The sequence below is a fragment of the Nematolebias whitei genome, chromosome 13 (assembly GCF_014905685.2).
Source record: "Nematolebias whitei isolate Nwh7 chromosome 13, NemWhi1, whole genome shotgun sequence".
In the NCBI taxonomy this organism is placed as follows: domain Eukaryota; kingdom Metazoa; phylum Chordata; class Actinopteri; order Cyprinodontiformes; family Rivulidae; genus Nematolebias; species Nematolebias whitei.
In genome coordinates, this window is record NC_056510.1 from 39,754,526 (window position 1) to 39,773,438 (window position 18,913).

The 18,913-nt window shown below is 41.6% G+C and overlaps 1 protein-coding gene across 1 annotated transcript in view; it reads left to right on the plus strand.

Annotated features, from left to right (window-relative positions):
- LOC119419397 (TBC1 domain family member 8) overlaps positions 1-18,913 on the plus strand; it is a 166,521-nt gene that overhangs the window by 112,367 nt on the left and 35,241 nt on the right. Inside the window, exons 14-18 of the mRNA XM_037686706.1 lie at positions 11,122-11,336; positions 11,415-11,532; positions 12,612-12,897; positions 13,090-13,228; positions 13,602-13,700. Of these exons, the coding sequence (XP_037542634.1) occupies positions 11,122-11,336; positions 11,415-11,532; positions 12,612-12,897; positions 13,090-13,228; positions 13,602-13,700 (857 nt within the window). The remainder of the gene's footprint in view (positions 1-11,121; positions 11,337-11,414; positions 11,533-12,611; positions 12,898-13,089; positions 13,229-13,601; positions 13,701-18,913) is intronic.

The following is an 18,913-nucleotide window of genomic DNA, read 5'->3' on the forward strand; positions in this document are numbered from 1 at the left end:
AAAAAAAAAAAAAACGCGCCGAGTGCGTTCTCTTAGGGGCGTGTTCACAGCCACCTGTGTGGGAAGGGAGAGCGATAGGAGGGGAGGTGAAGGAGCAGAGGGGAGGTGAAGCAGCAGAGGGGAGGTGAAGGAGCAGAGGGGAGGTGAAGGAGCAGAGGGGAGGTGAAGGAGCAGAGGGGCGCCTAATCAGTGCTGTTCCCCTGTTATTGATCATTTAGAAAATGCCTACTAGAAAAACATTTTTTCTACAGAGGGTTTTGACGCCCCCTGCAGTGCAGCGCCCCTATGCGTTGCATACGCTGCATACCCGCTTTTTGCGCCACTGGGTGTCAGAGCATTTGTGTGTGTAGAGGGACACGCTGATGGGAGGGTCTGGGGGTCTTCCCCCAGAAAATTTTGAATAGATGCCATTTCCTGCATTCTGGTGTGTTTTAATGGTTGTTTAACGTCTAGTTTTACATACACACTTGGAACACCTTGGGATTCCCCTGGAGGAACTGGTCCAAGTGGCTGGGGAGAGGGAAGTCTGGACCTCCCCACTTAGGCTGCTACCCCCTCAGATGAATGGAAAGATTCAGTAACTATTTTAGAGCTAATGGCACAACAAGAAGTAGTCTGACCAACAGCTGATTCAATTAATTAAAAATATATATTCAAAGATGACGATTTGATGCCCACATTAAAATTAAATGACTAACTTAGTTGACTTCAAATGAAATAAGATTATCAATGAATGTTTGTGACAAAGGATTTACTGATTATAACAAATATTCCTTCAAGAAACCTCCTAATATAAATCATAAAACCAGAATGACTTCTGCTCATTCTAAATTTGTCAATTGGCCTAAATCTCCTAAAGTGAAGGAGAATCATTTTAAAATAATAAATAAGATATATCCTGTCGCAATACCATACCAATTTATTCATAGAGCACTTAAAACAGCGACAAGGCCAACCAAAGTGCTGTACAGACAGAACAACAGGTAACACACAAAGCAAAATACAAAATGAAGTAAATCAGAATATAGACATAAAAACGATGCAGATAATGACGATAAACCAGTAGCCATGTTTCTGCAAAGAATATTTAAATGTGATGTTGATTTGTGTGTCTTTTGTAAATCAGAAGATGAATCCGTCGAGCAGTTTTTTTTCATGTCAATACAAAGTGTTTGGTCAGACATCAGAAACTGGATTAATCTCAAACTTAACATTCCTCCTTTTCATGCTGATGACATTTTACTTTATGTGGATAGCTGAGGCTCAGCTTTCTCTGATGCCATTAATATAGTCGTACTTATAGCAAAGTACAACATTCACTGTAATAATAGAATAGAATAGAATAGAATAGAATAGAAACAGCCTTTATTGTCCCATGCATGGGAAATTCCAATAAGAGGGATAATAAGACTTCCTTCCTGTTTGATGAACAATTTTAAGTCATACTATTCTTCATAGATTAAAAATCTGCAATACTGCTAAAATTATCTCACAACAGATACAAACTTATTGTTTTAATTAAAACAATGTTTCTGAAGAAAAAAAAACTGAGCTTGTCAGCAGGTAAGGGGCTTTTACCTTCTGGACAAATTGAGGTCGTCGATTGGTCAGTTACTGACACGCCTTCTGAGTTGATTGACAGGTCGCACCGTCGAGGATCCGATTTGGGGGAAAAAAAAAGAAAAAAACCCAAGCGCTGCAGCAGCCGCGCTGGGAGGAGGCGGGGCTGCACAAATGCAGCGGAAGTGCAGCAGTTTCTGTGCAGCGCAGGGCTCCCATAAAGCAGGAGATAACCAGATATTCTGCTTGTGCCCTCACTGCCCTGGGCCCCTTAGAGATCAAGGGCCCCTGGGCAGTTGTCCAGTTGTCCATATGGTTAATCCGGCCTTGCTTACATGACAAGTTTATAATGTACCATCTTAATGTGATATTTACCTGTGGGTGGATGTGCCACCAGGTGAAGTGAGTTTCACGTGGACTCCAGTAGCAGCTTCAGCCTGGCTAGCTTTCTGTGAGAGGACAAGCTGCCGTTTCTGAGCTCTCTAAAAAAGCAGACTCCCTCTTAGCTGGTGCAGTGAAATTATTTCAGTTGAAGAGAGAAGGAACAATGCAACTTTTAAAGCAGCTGGTGGTGGATCTGCAGACAAAATCCTCCTGAGTGAAATGCCGGCTGCATACAAGTGCCCCCTGACTTTTTGCAGAAGTTGTGACCATGATCTCTTTTGATCGCTTGGATCCACTGCCTCCTTTGGTCTGGGTACATCGTGAAAAGCATGGTAGGACAGATATGTTTGTTTTTTTGCCCCACAAGAACAACCAGGAATTTAACAAAAACAACCGCATCAAGACTGTGCCATTTTCCTCACTGTCGAACGCTAATGCTATAGCCACTGGAAGTTGTCGAACACCACATCTGCTTTAAAATGCAAAAGCGTGAAAAAGGTCTATAAAGGTTGAATGAATTAATAAAACGGCATGTCTTACTACTACTCTGCTGCCATCTAGTGGCTGAAAATGGTACTGTTAAAAAAAAAATTCAGTCCAATTGAATGAAAATGGTCATATCTCAACCAAAAATTGGTTTGTGAATATGGAAAAAAAATCCATAAATACGTCGCTTCGGCCTATAAGTCGCAGGGCATGCAAAATTATGCAAAAAAAAAACAGCGACTTATAGGCCGAAAAATACGGTAATATTGTTTATGCTGTTCAGTTTCAGGAGGGCTGTAATCAGTCTTACATTGGGGAAACTGCCTCTTTTCCATTAGTACCTGTAGATGAACATATGCTGTATATATTCATAAATTAAACGGATTCTTTCATTTTTCTGGACTGTATAATATCTTGCATTGAATTATTAAAAACGCAACGTGAGACGTTAATTATCTTTGACCCATCAAAATGAACGTGGTCATTTATTTACAGAATCAAAATTTAACATCACACATTTACATTAATTTGGCAAAAATATGAAAAATAACAACATGGCTTAATTTAGCAAGCTGTACAATTTTGATTAACCATACGGCGATGGTTGAAAACCTCAAGCTTCTCCACAGACGTTTCTAAAAATACCTGGAATGATTTCTAGCAGATAGAAGAGTTTAAAGATGGAAAATGAAGTTTAAGTTGAGTGAAAGGATGGACGAGGGAAGTGTTTGTGTCGGCATCAGAACGGCACTCTCCGGTGAGTTCCCAGCTTCTTCCCCAGTACACTTAGGTGGTATAAATCAACTCTTTTACCTGGAGGAGGTGATTCCACTGGTACGGAGTTCCATTTAACGCACCCTTTCAGCGTCTCCGTAGGAACAGCTGTGAATCGTCCGAAGTAGTGACGGTATTCCGTCCGACACAGGTTCACCTCACGAGTGGACTTCACATGAGTGGAGTCCGTCAGAGTTCCACTCAGAGGTGGAAGATGTCATAATCCCCAAGACTCGGAGAGCTCTGGATCATGTCGGGATTTTCCCGTTTTCCCAGCACTGGAGCTGCAACGACTGAAGCCGGAGCCTGAAGCGACTGGTTTGAACTAGGAAGTACCGACATTTAAAGGGCTCTATTTCCGGTTCATTTGGGAGTTTCCTGATTGGTCGTTTCGACTAGACAGGGGTGTGTTTTTGTGACGTAAGAGGTCACTAGGAGTCAGAAAAACAGCAAGAATGTTATGGAACAGATTGAAAATGTTTTTCAGACAGACGAGAGGAATATTTAGACGAGTTGGGGGAAAACAGGTGCCAGCCTCTATATTTACGTCTGAGAGGATTCTAAAAACATGACAGTTTGTTCCAACAACTTGTTTTGCGTTTGACTCCAACCTTGGACCAACTTACACTTGCTCATTCAAAGACAGAAAATCAGAAAATGCATAATTACTCTGTAACAGACCTTAACATGATTTCTTACTTTGCATGAGGATTAAAATCATTATTACTGTTTCACAGTTGAATTAAAAATGATTAGTTCACTGCAACATCTAAAAATGGTTTGAACTAAAAACACTTTGATTATCAAACATTTGTAAAATAGTAATGATAATAGAAAAGAGAGTGTTCTTTCACTTGATCAATTCAAGAAAGAAAGTCTCAGGATGGGTCAACCTGTATTTCTGGATTCAAATCAATGAAATGACAGTTTCTGTCCCATAAGGTCCTTAAGGTCAGGATTTGACCTCAGGCTTAGTTCACTACATACCTTTTGTACTGGTACAGCACGGTTCTACTCAGCTCAGTACAGTACACGTTGTGTTTCCATTATGCTTTCAGTACTGGTTCCAGTGAGCTAGGTTTAAATTGAAGTCACACGCCTCACCAGCTGGTGACAGTGAGACGCTGAAACAGGTTTCAGTACAGGATGAGAATTTATTTTGAAGTTTCTGGTAAATTAAAAAGAATACAGATAATTAAAATGATCAAATTAAACTCCCTCTCTCTCTTTCTCTCTCTCTTCATATATATATATATATATATATATATATATATATATATATATATATATATATATATATATATATATCCTGTTAATGAACTTTTAATGAACGTTAGTTCACGTTAAATCTCTGATGAAACATATTCTACAAAAACATCTATTTAAATTTTTTTATACGTTTTGTTCATCATTTGATGTATTTGCACTCGTGTCTACTTTTATTATTCAATTTAGATATGTGGTTTTTTTTCTTCTTTACAGATTTAAAAAATTTATATTTTTTTAGCTTTTCTTTAAAGTTTAATTCTTGTTTTGTGATTTGTACATCTGTGGGTTAGAATAAAGTTTAACTAAAGGCCGTAGCTCTTCTTTAAATATGTTCAGGGAAATAGTCCTGAGAGATCCAATAATTTTGTGTCTTTTATGATTTTTCAGCTGAGTTAACTTTAACAGATTTAATAGTCATTAAAGTGACAACAGGATTTCATGATAAAGTCGGCACCGTTTATTTATTTTTTTAATCTTCACTGATAAAAAAAAAAACAATACATTACATAAAATGTTTTTTTTAATCGTTTCCACCCTCCGTGCGCTAGACCCATCTGCCAGGATTCGGGGTTTGGCCTTCATGAGCACGCAAGGCCGGGGTCCGGGCAACGGCCTTCGGCTAGTCAGCAGCTCGTATGATCCTCTGCGGTGACCAGCGGAACTCAGAGCCTGCAGAGCATGCAAGGCCGGGATCCCGAGCCCCGAGTCAGCGTTAGACCACGGTGTTGTCATTATTGTTTTTAAAATCTTTAAGATAGGTCCAGCAGCTGCTCCGAATTCCATGAAATTGCAAATGGCGGATCTGTGTTTTGAAAGTTTCTGAAAGATCCAGTGACTCCGCCCCCTGACCAGTCAGTGACCAACAACACAGTTGTGATATCTGATATCACGTTTTGGTACCTGCTCGGCCCAGTTGGAACCACAGAGCCAAGGTTGGCAGGCCACAGACTGATGAAGTCTTCCAGATGGAAGATGAAACGTTTCTCCCTTAAAGAAACTTGTCCAGATGAAATTATTTAACATTCTTTTGTTATCTATCTGGATGAATGAGTGAGCCTACAACCCTTTTTCTGAACCATTTTGGCCTTGGTGTCCTCAGGCTGTTTCTGTGAGTAGAATGTCGGCCTTCTGGCCTAAAGCATTTGATTGTTAATCATGATGATTGATTGTTTTGGACAGATGAGTCATTTTGCATGTGTTAAAATCTTGCTTCTGAGATTCCAAGGTTGGCTAGAAACACAGCTATGAAGGCTACTTATGGGACAGATCTGGTTGGCAAGCCACAGACTGATGAAATCTTCTGGATGGAAGATGAAATGTTTCTCCCTTAAAGAAACTTGTCCAGACAAAATTATTTAACCTTCTTTTGTTATTTACCTGGATGATTGAGCCTACAAACCTTTCACAGAGCCATGGGTTCTGAAAAAAGGATCGGTTCTTGGTACCGTTACTAATGGAAAAGGGGCATAAACAGCCACTGGCCAAAAGGATGGCCCAGCACAGAAGAGCAACATAATCAGGCCACTCTGTGGTCTACACTCATCTCCAGGCCAGCGGTCACTCTTTCAGGAATGAAGATGTTCATATCCTTGATAGAGAGGAACGATGGTTTGAGGGCAGAGTGAAGGAAGCCATCTTCGTGAAGAGAAACCGTCCATCATTAAACAGGGGTGGAGGCCTCCGGGTTCAACTGTCCCCCTCTTACAATGCTGTGATTGCTAGTATCACTCAGCCCTCTGTGAATAGTAAACAGCCATCAGAGCACTAACGATCAGTTGTTAGGCTGGTGGTCCTCCTTTATCATGTGAACAGCTAGTTCTGGATGTCAACAACAAACTGATTGATCCACTATGTGAAGGTGCTATTTATAAGACTGAGTTTGTTTCAGCTCCTCAGACTGAAGAAGTCTTTTGGATAAAAGACAAAATTTTTCAACAAAGAGTCGTCCAGCGGACCTGACTGAACCTTGTTAGAAGTTGTCGGTTATTAGTTGTTGTTCCTATGAAGTTGTATTTTCTTTGTTTTATAACATTGTTTTTCTGTTGTATAATGCCATAGAATTAGGTTAACTTTATTTTTTACTGGATTATTTACTAAGACGGGCAGTATGGTGGCGCAACTGGTAGAGCTGCTGCCTCTCAGCGAGCAGGTCCTTGGTTCAAATCCCGGTCCAGGGGCCTTTCTGGGTGGAGTTTACATGTTCTCTCTGTGCGTGTGTGGGATTTCTACGAGTACTCCGGTTTTCTCCCACAGACCAAAAACATGCATGTTAGGCTGATTGGTAACTCTAAATTGTCTCTAGGTGAGAGAGTGAATGGTTGTTTGTCTTGTTTGTCCATGTGATGGACTGGAGACCTGTCCAGGGTGTCCCCCACACCTCGCACAGTGATTACTGGACATGGGCACTGGAGATCCCTGCAACCCAAAATGGAAGAAGCGGGTAAAGATAATGGATGGATGTACACAGAGACACTTAACTCTCTTTAAATCAAAGCACCAGCTGAGAGCTTATTAATAAAGTGGCTGTAATCTTCCAGATGTGACGACCCCATCAGAAAACGATTAAACATTATGTACGAGCGCACACTGGGTCGATCATATCCATTACATTATCAATGATGCATATTCTGTTTATGCACAGGCCATGGACAGATAGTCAGGATTAACTTGAAGTTAAGAAGTTCACAAGTTTAAAAATGCTTCTTATGAATTGCTTAATGGTCACTTCCGGTAAGATGGCACCTGTGTACATGGCTTGCAATCCACCTCTGCTGATGGTGTTCGTATTTTTGATGTTTTTTTCATTTCTCATCTGTGACATCAACTCTCTGCTGGTGTATGAATGTAAACAACTTTTGGATCTTCGACTTTGTGGCACCAATGTCGCTTATTTTGATCAATATGAGTGTAACTCTGGACGCCCCCCTGTCCCCCCGCTGCTGGCGGACGTGCCTGCTTATCTGCAGCAAGCCACGCTCCTGCCTCCCCGGAGACATCGCTCCAGACGCCGTGGAAAACGCGCTGGCCGGCGAAATTTAAAGCCCTGCCTGCTTGCTGCCTCTGAAACATCCTCTCCAGCTGATGGTGAGCGTTTCCACCTCCGAATCTGGCGCTGTGCAGATCCTGTGGCGCGCTGTCTTGTCCCGCTGTCGGGGTCTCATCATCACATTGGGCCCGTGCGCGGTTGGGTTTCCTGTCGGAGGCGCGCGTCTAACTCTGCAAATCTGAGGCCGCTGGACTGGACACTGCAATCATCTCCTCCTGTGGTAGATTCTACGAGGATGGCCCTGATAAATGCCAGATCGCTGACTAATAAAACTTTTATTTTGAATGACTTTTTCTGCTGCAACCGACTGGACTTTCTTTTCATCACTGAGCCTTGGATCTGCCCTGGTGAGTTCAGTGTTTTTCTGGAATTACTGCCTCCGGATTGTTCTTTTTTCAATGCACCAAGGACAACTGGTCGTGGTGGAGGATTATTGGCTGGTTTTAAGAATCATTTGCACTGCAGACAGCTCCATGGTTCAGCTAATTATTTGAGTTTTGAACTGCTCTGTTGTGAGCTGGGCCGCTCCAACCCAGTTCTGTGTGCTATTTTTTACAGACCCCCGGGTACCATAAACAGTTTTTAAACAAACTATCTGACTTTCTAACTGGTATTCTGCTCCAATATGATCGGGTTTTGATTTTAGGAGATTTTAATATCCGCGTGTGCTGCCCTGATAAACCATTAGCTCAGGACTTTCTAGACCTCATCCAGTCCTTTAACTTTGTTCAGAGTGTTGTTGGTCCGGCTCACCAGCAGGGCCACACTTGACTTAGTTTTAACGCATGGTTTGTCTGTTTCTGATTTGGAAATTGGTGACACTGTTTGTTCTGACCACAAACCGGTTTTATTCAACACCTCTTTGATTTGTGAACCTGCACCTCCCCCCACACCCAAGCCCTGTAGGATTTTTATCCCTTCCACCGCCACACTCTTCCCTTCCATCTTTGCTGGTAATTCTGTTTCAGACTCTGAACTCTCTGCGGGTCTTACTACAAGGGAGTTGATTTCTCAGCATCAGGAGGCGTGTGTACAGATCCTGGACTCAGTCGCCCCGTTAAAGCTCAGGAATCGAAAACGCATGCCCCACCCTTGGGTAAATGAGACTACACGAGAGGCAAGACGCCTGTGCAGAAGAGCTGAACGTAGATGGAAAAAAGATAAACTTCAGGTGTCTTTTGAGATGTTAAAAACATGTTGGAAAGCCTATCAGACCACCGTTAAACAGGAGAAAAACAAATATTTCTCAAAAATTATCAACTCAAACAGTCACAACCCCCGCGTTCTTTTCAACACCATTAACACCATTCTAAACGTGCCTCAGTCTGCCACCATTGAGGCCTCTGTTGACACCTGTAATAAGTTTGTCAGGCATTTTGCTGAAAAGGTTGAGTCGATTAGGTCATCAATTCCACACTCCACAGCCGACCCTTCAGTTCTTGTCCCCTGCTCAGCAGTCTTCAGTCACTTTGACCCCATCTCACTCTCATTTTTAAATGAGGTCGTTGGTCACATGAAACCCTCAGGCTCCCCTGCTGATCCCATCCCTGCTGCATTTTTTAAACGGGTTCTACCATCAACTGGACCCTCTGTTCTTGCCATTATTAACAGCAGTTTGGCTACAGGTGTGGTTCCTGATGTTTTAAAACATGCAGTGGTAACTCCATTCATTTAAAAAACCCGGACTTGACCCTGCAGCTTGTTCAAACTCCAGGCCAATCTCAAAACTTCCATTTCTTTCTAAAATCTTGGAGAAAATAGTTTTTAGTCAACTAACCAGGTTTTTGAATGTAAATGGAATTTTTGAGATTTTTCAGTCAGGATTTAAACAACTGCACAGCACCGAGACGGCTTTAGTAAGGGTCTGTAATGACATTCTGCTAGCGAATGACTCTGGTCAGTCTGTGATCCTGGTACTCCTCGACCTTACCGCTACATTTGACACTGTTGATCATAGCATCCTTATGTCATGGCTAGAACACTGGGTTGGGATTACAGGGGTAGCGCTAGAATGGTTCCATTCTTATCTGGGTGACAGGAGTTTCTGTGTTAACTTTGACAATCATTTTTCTGCTTCTGTCCCTCTTTCCTGTGGGGTCCCACAAGGCTCCATTCTTGGACCCCTTCTGTTCTCATTGTATCTGCTCCCCTTGGGGTCAATCCTGAGGAAACATGGTATTTTGTTTCACTGTTACGCCGATGATTCTCAGATTTATCTGCCTTTAAAACCAAACAGTTCCTGCTCCATCCACCCTTTGTTAAAATGTCTTGATGACATCAAGACTTGGATGGCTGCAAACTTCTTGAGTTTTAATGATCAGAAGACTGAGGTCATTGTGTTTAACCCAAGCTCTACCACTGTCACTGATCCTGTAAACCTGCACTCCCTTCAGCCACATCTAAAGCAGTCGGTTACCAATCTCGGGGTGGTGTTAGACTCGGACTTTAAGTTTAATAAACAGATCAACTCTGTTCTACAAAAAAACTTCTTTCAGCTAAGGCAAATAGCAAAGCTTAAGTCCGTTCTGTCCAGATCCGACCATGAAAAACTAGTCCATGCATTCATTACAACCCGGCTGGACTACTGTAACTCACTTTATGTTGGGGTTAGTCAGGCTTCATTTTCACGTCTCCAGCTCGTACAAAATGCTGCAGCTCGGCTACTAACAGGAACTCACAGGTTTGAGCACATTACTTCGGTTCTGTCCTCTCTTCACTGGCTTCCTGTGCGTGTCAGAGTTGATTTTAAAATTCTCCTGCTGACATTCAAGTGCATTAACGGCCTTGCACCATCATATCTCTCCGACCTTCTTCATCCTTATACTCCTTCTCGGGCTTTGAGATCATCAGACCAGCTGCTTTTGGCCGTACCAAAAACCAGCTGAAGCTCAGAGGAGATCGAGCATTTTCAGTCGTGGGCCCTAAACTTTGGAACAATCTGCCCATCAACATTCGACAGGACACCTCAGTCTCTGCTTTTAAATCTCTCCTAAAAACACATTTATACTCACTGACATTTAACACAGGGTGATCGGATTTAGATCTAGTTTTTCATTGATGCTGATTCTGTTTATGCTTTTGTTATTATTCCTATTTAACACAAGGTCATCAGATCTGATTTAGTATTTCATTGTTTCTGACTGAGTTTATGCTTTTTGTTATTATTTCCTTGACTTTTGACACAACATGATCTGATTTAGTATTTCATTGTTTCTGACTGAGTTTATGCTTTTTGTTATTATTTCCTTGACTTTTGACACAATCGTGATCTGATTTAGTATTTCATTGTTTCTAATTATGTTTTCGGTTTTATATTTTTATTCCATGTGCTGTAAATATATCTTGCTACTTTTTATTTGATGATGTGATATTTTTGTTAAGCACTTTGGTAACAGTTTCTGTTTTAAATGTGCTCTATAAATAAATCTGACTTGACTTGACTTAATATTAGAACTACCACACCTGTTCTTGTTTGTTTAAATCACTTTTAAAGGTGTGCAAAAGTGGAGCAGAATGCAGCGGCTCCTTCGTATTTGTGTCAGTGAAATGAGTCATTTGTTTCTGTCAGTATGAGGATCATCTCTGTGTTTGACTTGGTGCAGATGCCATCTCAGAGCTGGCGTCCCACCAAGGCTACTACACCAGCCTGGTGCAGAAATCCATGGGTCAAAGCAACTTGGCCACAGAGGAGATTGAGCGGGACCTGCACCGTTCCCTGCCAGATCATCAGGCTTTCCAAAACCCCACCGGCATCGCTGCGCTCAGGCGAGTCCTCACTGCATACGCTCACCGCAACCCGAAGATCGGATACTGTCAGGTACACACCTCTGAATTTGATCATTTCCTACTCCAGCTCCTGACCTTAAGTGTGACCCATCTCCTTCTCTGTCTCCAGTCCATGAACATCCTGGCATCGGTCCTGCTGCTGTACGCCAAAGAAGAAGAAGCTTTCTGGTTGCTGGTGGCAGTTTGTGAGAGGATGCTGCCTGACTACTTTAACCGCAGAGTTATTGGTGAGAAGCCCCAAGACAAATACTAGAAACTGTCTGTTTGCTCTTCATCTGAGCACACAAGTTGTTGTCATCATCATGTTTTATAACCAAATTACTATAAAAGGTTTATTTTTAGTCTCTAAATTCAGAGCCTTTTTCCTGTGTTTCTGAGGCTGTTTATTTTGGACATGCCAGGTGCTTTTGAAACAATTTCCTCTTTTAATGTCCACTTGTTAGTGGGCGGCCTCCATCTTTAAATAGCAGTGATTGTTTTTCTCAGATCTGTTTGTGCTGAGATTGGACACTTAAGTGCTTATTTTCATCTTCCCATAAGTTTCCCCAATAGCTTGGCCTAGAGGCACCACAAGTCCGTCCTTGTAATAATCTGTAATAATCTGTCTGTAATGTGTGAAGGAGAACATGCATCACTATTAATACGTGGTTGGAGATATTATAGGTGTACAGGACAGTATATAGTGTTGAGGTGTGGCTGCACGGATGATTCTTCGTTAAAGTGATAAACTCTGTATTACATAAATTCTATAAAAGGTGGGGGGCACTGTGGCTAAGTTGGTAAAGCTGCTGCTTCTCAGCGAGAAGGTTGCCGGATCGAATCCCAGCCGGGGACCTTTCTGGGTGGAGTCTGAATGTTCTCTTCGTGCTCCTTGGGTTTTCTCCAGGTACTCTGGTTTCCTCCCACAGACCAAAAACATGCATGTTAGACTGATTGGTAACTCTAAATTGTCTCTTGGTGTGAGGGTGAATGGCTGTTTGTCTCTATGTGTCCCTGTGATGGACTGGAGACCTGTCCAGGGTGTCCCCGTCTCTCGCACAGTGATGGTTGAACATGAGCACCTGTGACGCCCTCAACCTTAAAAGGAAAAAGTGTGTAAAGATGATGGATGGATGGATGGTTTAAAAGGTACCATCCATCCTTTGCTGCCATCTAGTGGTTCAAATCATGAAAATAGTCAAAAAGTTCTTAAAGATGAGATTCTTTTTGAAAACTTATTGAGATGCTTCTTTTCATGAGATCTCCCTCTATCACCTTCATATCAACACACCTCGTGTCCTCCTGACTCCATGGTTATCTCCTGCAGGAGCTCAGGTGGATCAGTCTGTGTTCGAGGAGCTGATCAGAGAACGTCTGCCTGAGCTGGCTGAGCAAGTCCCGGACCTCTCCACCCTCTCCTCCGTCTCTCTCTCCTGGTTCCTCACCCTTTTCCTCAGCGTCCTGCCCTTCTGCAGCGCCATCTGTGTGGTGGACTGCTTCTTCTTCCAGGGAATTAAAGCCATCTTCCAGCTGGGTCTGACTGTGCTGGAGGCCAATGCTGCACAGCTGTCTGTGTGCACAGACGATGGACAGGCGCTAATGATTCTCACCAGGTAGGTGTGACACTGTGCGTGCTTCAGGATAAGAGTGAATCTTAATCAGCAGCAGTGTTATTTCAACAGGCTCTCCAGTTTAATTAAAAAAAAGTCTTATTGTTATTCATAATTTTGATTTGACTCAAAACGTCTGGCTGAGTGTTTGTCATCTGAAATGGTTGGATTTGAACTCTTCACTGTTCTCAACAGTTTTTTGGAACAGATTGGAAATGAAGAGGCTCTTTGTGGTGCGACTGCTCCGTCTCCAGAGGAAAACAGCTGCAGCGACACCGCTCATCCTACTGCGGGACACATAAACATCACTGACCTCCTCAGTGACTCCTTTGAGGTGAGACAATAAGGACTGGACTGGAGGCTGACATTGCCCTTAAATATTGTGGGCTGCATCATAACGTTTAAAAAAAACTTTTACAATCAGTGTTCAGTGTGTGTGAAGTAATCTCAGCTACAATCACACCAAATTTTAGCTCTGTTTATGTAAATTTGGGTGAATTCTAGCTGTTTATTGTTGGCTAAGGTTGATGAACTGTCACAGCCATCTTGAATCAGGTTGACTCTGCCTACCTTTCATGGTGACTGGCTATAAATAATGTGGTGGACAAGACATGCCACTTTAATTCCCATGTGTGAATAATGGAAAACTTGATGTTTCTGGTGCTTCAGTTTAAAATGATTCTTCTTTGTGTTTTTTTCTTCTGTAGAAGTTCAGAGACCTGAGTGTGCGGCACATCGAGCGTCTCCGTTGTTTGCACAGAATCCAAGTCCTGCAGGCCCACGAAGACACCATCAAAGAAAACGCTGTGAGCAGATACACTATCAAATCTGTATAAAATGGGATATTCAAAGTTTTAGGAACATTATTCTGAAATTGTGCCTCTGTTTGTTTTTTGACACACACAGTTCAGACTGGTGAACCTCTGCCCATCTTTACTTCTGAGAGATCCAGTCTCTTTGACCTGTTGCTAATTGACATAATGAGTTACAAAATGCTCCTTTACCTGTTTTTATTTGTACTACTTACAGACACAACCTATTTTGCACTGGTCAAAACTTTTTCTTAAAAATTGTACTGTTTTTTTGCTTGTTTAAAGGTTAGAAATTTTAACTGTTGTCTATATACACCTTATTCCTAGCCCACATGATGCCTTGCATGAATTATGGGTGTGACTTCTGGCGCGGAACAGAACCGGCATTTGTTTATAGGCCTGTCGCGATAAACAATAAATCAATCACATGATAAATGAAAATTATCAACCTCATTTTCATTTATCGGCTTTATCGTTTGTTCGTGTCTCTCTCTTTCTACTGGACACTGGATGACAAAAAGCTCAACTCCGGTTCTCTTTACTGAAACCTCCCTTTCTCTTTAAAATCCATTTTGACCATCCAAAATCGCGTTTTTGGATTTTTAAAAGCAGCTAAGCTATGAACTAAGCTAGCAGGCCGAACTCGGGGTGGGAAAACACATCCGTCTTGTCGAAGCTCCAAAATTCACGGTTGAAACCCGTGTCTTCGTTTAAAAAGTTTTCCTCTGCAAAAAGAAGCTGAGAACTTGTTTACTGCTTTCTTTTAAAGCTTTGTGTGAAAAATGCTATGCTAAAGAGCTCAATCTACACAGACTGTCCACCATTTTGAGAACTGAAGAGAGACAGCCCATGTCATGTCAAGGGGCCTGTCATTCCCCTTTCTGTTATGGAAGCACGATCCGTAGTGTTCTTCTGGGTCGCACGGATCGCCGTTGTTTATGAATAAAAACTGGCTTGATTTGCTTAGAAAAGTACGTGCTCTATCTCCACCGATCTTCATGTAGCTAATTTACGCCATTCGTATTTCCGTTACAAATCATTGGTTAAGATGATATGGGACGCATTAGACCCGACCCCCAGCCTGGGCTGAATGAGAAAACCCTGCAAGATATGGATTTAATTATTTCCATGGTAAAACAGCACCGCTCACTGGTGAAGCTGCATATCGTTTTAACCATTTGGGTGGCTGTGGCTGAGTGGTTAGAGCAGTCGTCCTCCAATGCGATAGTTGGGGGTTCGATTCCACCAGCAGCCACGTGCTGAAGTGTCCCTGGGCAAGACACTGAATCCCTCATTGCCTCCAATGTGTGTCCCATCGATGTATGAATGTGATAAAGCTCTGATTAGTCTCTTTAGAATGATTTGTTCAATTAGCTTTTGTAGTGACCTAGTAGAGTGTTGTATGAATGGGTAAAGGAGGGCACAGATTGTAGTGTAAAGTGCTTTGAGTATTTTGACAAGATAGAAATGCACTATATAAGCACTTTGGTCACCATCACCATGGTTGTGTAAAGTTCTATAGAAATAAATTAATTAAATGAAATATAAGTTAGGGTCTAATCCGGTATCGTTATCGGCCCCAGATACCAGCATAATTTACGTATCGGATTTTTTCGATCCAACCTGCAGAGATTTCCGATCTATGATGAATGTCTGTGTCTGCTGAAACATCTCGTGATTCCCTGTCCGTTGGCTTCAATCTATGGAATGGATTTCCTGAACGGAGGCGTGCCTCATGAGCCCAGAGTAATAAGACCCACCTCACATTCAGGAAATCCATTTCATAGTTTGCAGCCAGCTACAACATGAGGACTGAGTTAGCAGCACTGTGGCTAACAGCTAATCAACTTCTCATCGAAACATGTCCGCTGTGTGGAAGTATTTTACACTAGAAACACCACAAAGCAAGACAGCAACGTGCAATGTCTACAGAGCCATAGCGCCACATTAAACCACGGTAAAGTTAGTTTTACGTTGGACATTCGAGCTTTGTGGCTTCAGCGGTCTGCTCCTCTTGCTGAATCCGTAGCAGGCAGCCCGACCCTGGCCAGCCTTGCCCAATAGGCCCTTTTCACAATGATTTCAGACAACTTTCGTTCTGACTCGCCGCAATGGATCAGTACTTCCGGGTCTATTCTCCCTCGGGAGACCTGTCTGGAAACTTCACGGAATTTCATTCATTCAACCTTTATTTATAGAGGTCATATTAGAAGATATAGTGCAAGGTAAGGTTAATAAAAACTGTATTTACGTGTTCGTTAGTTGTGGTACATTACATAAATGACTACACAGTCACTGAGAATAAATTTCATCTCCGCAGGTGCTTATCAGAAAATGCTGTAACCAAATTTAAACAATCTCTTCCATCAATGTTTTCCTCTGTCTTGCAGAGTAATGCATCAGAGAACAGTGACTTAGATAATCTAGTTGGTCATCTTACAACTTCAATGCAAACTTCACTTAATATAATTGCTCCACTGAAAAAGAAAGTAATCAATCAGAGGAAACTGGCTCCTTGGTTCAATTCTGAGTTACGTAATTTAAAGCAGGCATCTAGAAACCAGGAGAGAAAATGGCGCTCTACTAATGTTGAAGAATTTTATTTAACTTAGAAAGATAGTCTGCTAACATATAAAAAAGCTCTCCGTAAAGCTAGAACTTTATATTACTCATCTTTAATAGAGGAGAATAAAAATAACCCTAGGTTTCTGTTTAGTACTTTTGCTAGACTAATTAAAAGTCCCATTTCTGTTGAACCATGTATCCTTACAACTATAAGTAGTGATGACTTCATGAGATTCTTTATAAATAAAATTATTTCAATTAGAGAGAAAATTCAAACCATCCATCCTTCTACTATCTCTAGTCCCCTGTCAAATGAGGCAACTTTCAATCAATCAATCAATCAATCAATCAATCAATCAATCAGTCACCTTTATTTTTCCAGTTAGAGCCCATTGAGATCGAGATCTCTTTCACAAGGATGACCTGGTCAAGTGGTCATCAGCACACGTCACAGGGTAATTGACAATAAGCATTTACATTTATCAAAAGAAAAAAGAAACTACTATCACGATAAATAAATGTTAACAGTTTGAAACCATCATGATAAGACAGACTTCTGTAGACATTAAATGTAGAACAGACATCAGTTGAAGTAGATAGAGTTAAAAGTCAACAAAGACATGTATATTTGATAAGTAGTGTTTTAGAAACATCTGCAATGGTCCAGATTTTTGATAACATTATCTGATACGGTTGACATGAAGGATCTAGGCGAGATGAGTGTTGATAGTTTCAAATCTGTCTGTAAGTTGTTCCAGTTCTGAGGGGACGGCGAAGCTGAATGCTCTTTTTCCTAGTTCAGTTCTGACCAGAGGAACTGACAGGAGGATTAAGTCATTAGAGCGCAGGGAGTAATGATTGTGTGATGTTTGTATTAGGGAGGTAAGGTATGACGGGACTAGGTTTAGAAGGGTCTTATAGATGAAGGATATCCAGTGAGTGTATCTGCGAGCGCTGAGAGAAGACCAGCTAGACTTGACGTAAAGTTCACAGTGATGAGTGCGATAACTGGAATCAGTAATGAATCGAAGGGCACCATGATAAACTGAGTCTAAGGACTGTAGGTATTTTGATGCAGCACTCATGTACAGCACGTCACCATAATCTAATATCGGCATGAAAGTTGCAGCTACTAATGTTCTCCTGGCTTTACATGAGAAGCAGGATTTATTTCTGAAGTAGAAGCCTAGCTTCAATTTGAGTTTAGTGACCATTTTGGAGATGTGGATTTTAAATGACAGTTTATTGTCAATGTTGAAACCTAGATATTTGTAGGTGGAGACCATTTCCATTTGTTTTCCCTCTTGGGTTTCAATTTGAGGTGGGTTCTCTGGTTGCTGCTTTCTGTTGGATAAAACCATGATCTTGCTTTTGTCAGCATTTAGGACCAGTCTAAGTTTTTGCAGACGTGACTGGATAATATTAAAAGCGTCTTGAAGAGAGGTGAAGGCTTGGCTGAGGGAGGATGAACAGCAATAAATGATAGTGTCATCTGCATAATAATGGTGGGAGGCGTTTGACAGATCACTGCATAGATCGTTGATATATAAGGAGAAAAGAATGGGACCCAAGACAGAACCCTGTGGCACCCCTTTCACAACATCTAGGAACGTAGAGGAGGATCCGGCTACATGGACAGACTGTGTTCTGTCAGTTAGATAGTTGGTGAACCAGGAGACTGCTAGTTTTGATAGACCAGAGTGTTTCAGGATGTTAGTCAATAGTCTGTGATCAACTGTATCAAATGCCTTGGATAGGTCTATAAATAGGGCAACACAGTATTGTTTGCAGTCCAGGGCATGTATGATATCATTTAATACTTTGAGAACTGTAGTGACAGTACTGTGCTGTTTTCTGAATCCTGACTGGAATTGTGATAAAATATTATTTGATTGTAGAAAAACAGTTAGCTGATCACAGACAAGTCTTTCGAACAGTTTAGCAAGAATACATAATTTAGAAATCGGTCTGTAGTTGTTGACATTAGTTGGTTCACCCCCTTTTAGCAGAGGGAGAACATAAGCCGATTTCCAGATTTTGGGTATTGTATTTGTATTTAGATTGAGATTGAAAATACATGAAAGTGGTTCAGCAATGAAATCTGCAGCTAGTTTTAGGAAAAGTGGTTCTATGTTGTCAGGTCCTACTGCTTTGCGTGTGTCAAGAGTTTTTAGCGCATTTAGAACCTCACTGGGAGATATTGATACAAAGTCAAAGCGGTTTGTGACCTGTTTGTCTAGCACATGCGGAGTTGGGGGTGGATTTTCATCAGTTTGGTCAGCAGATAACATTTCAGGATGCGTAGATTCGAACAGGGAGCCAGAGGATATAAAGTGTTCATTAAAACAGTTTAGAATTGATAATTTGTCTGACAGAATGCCTGAGCTGGTCATAATGGAGCTGGGTAAATCAGTGGTTGTTGTCTGACCAGAATTTGATTTTACTGTTTGCCAAAACCTTTTTGGATCATTTAGATTTTTTGTGGATGTGTCCAGGTAGTAATTTGATTTTGCATTTCTAATTAGGGTTGTGCATTTGTTCCTAAGTTGTTGGAAGCTGAGCCAGTCATGTTCAGATTTTGATTTTCTGGCCTTAGCCCAGGTAGTATCTCTTTCTTTGAGCAGATTTCCTATCTCAGTGGA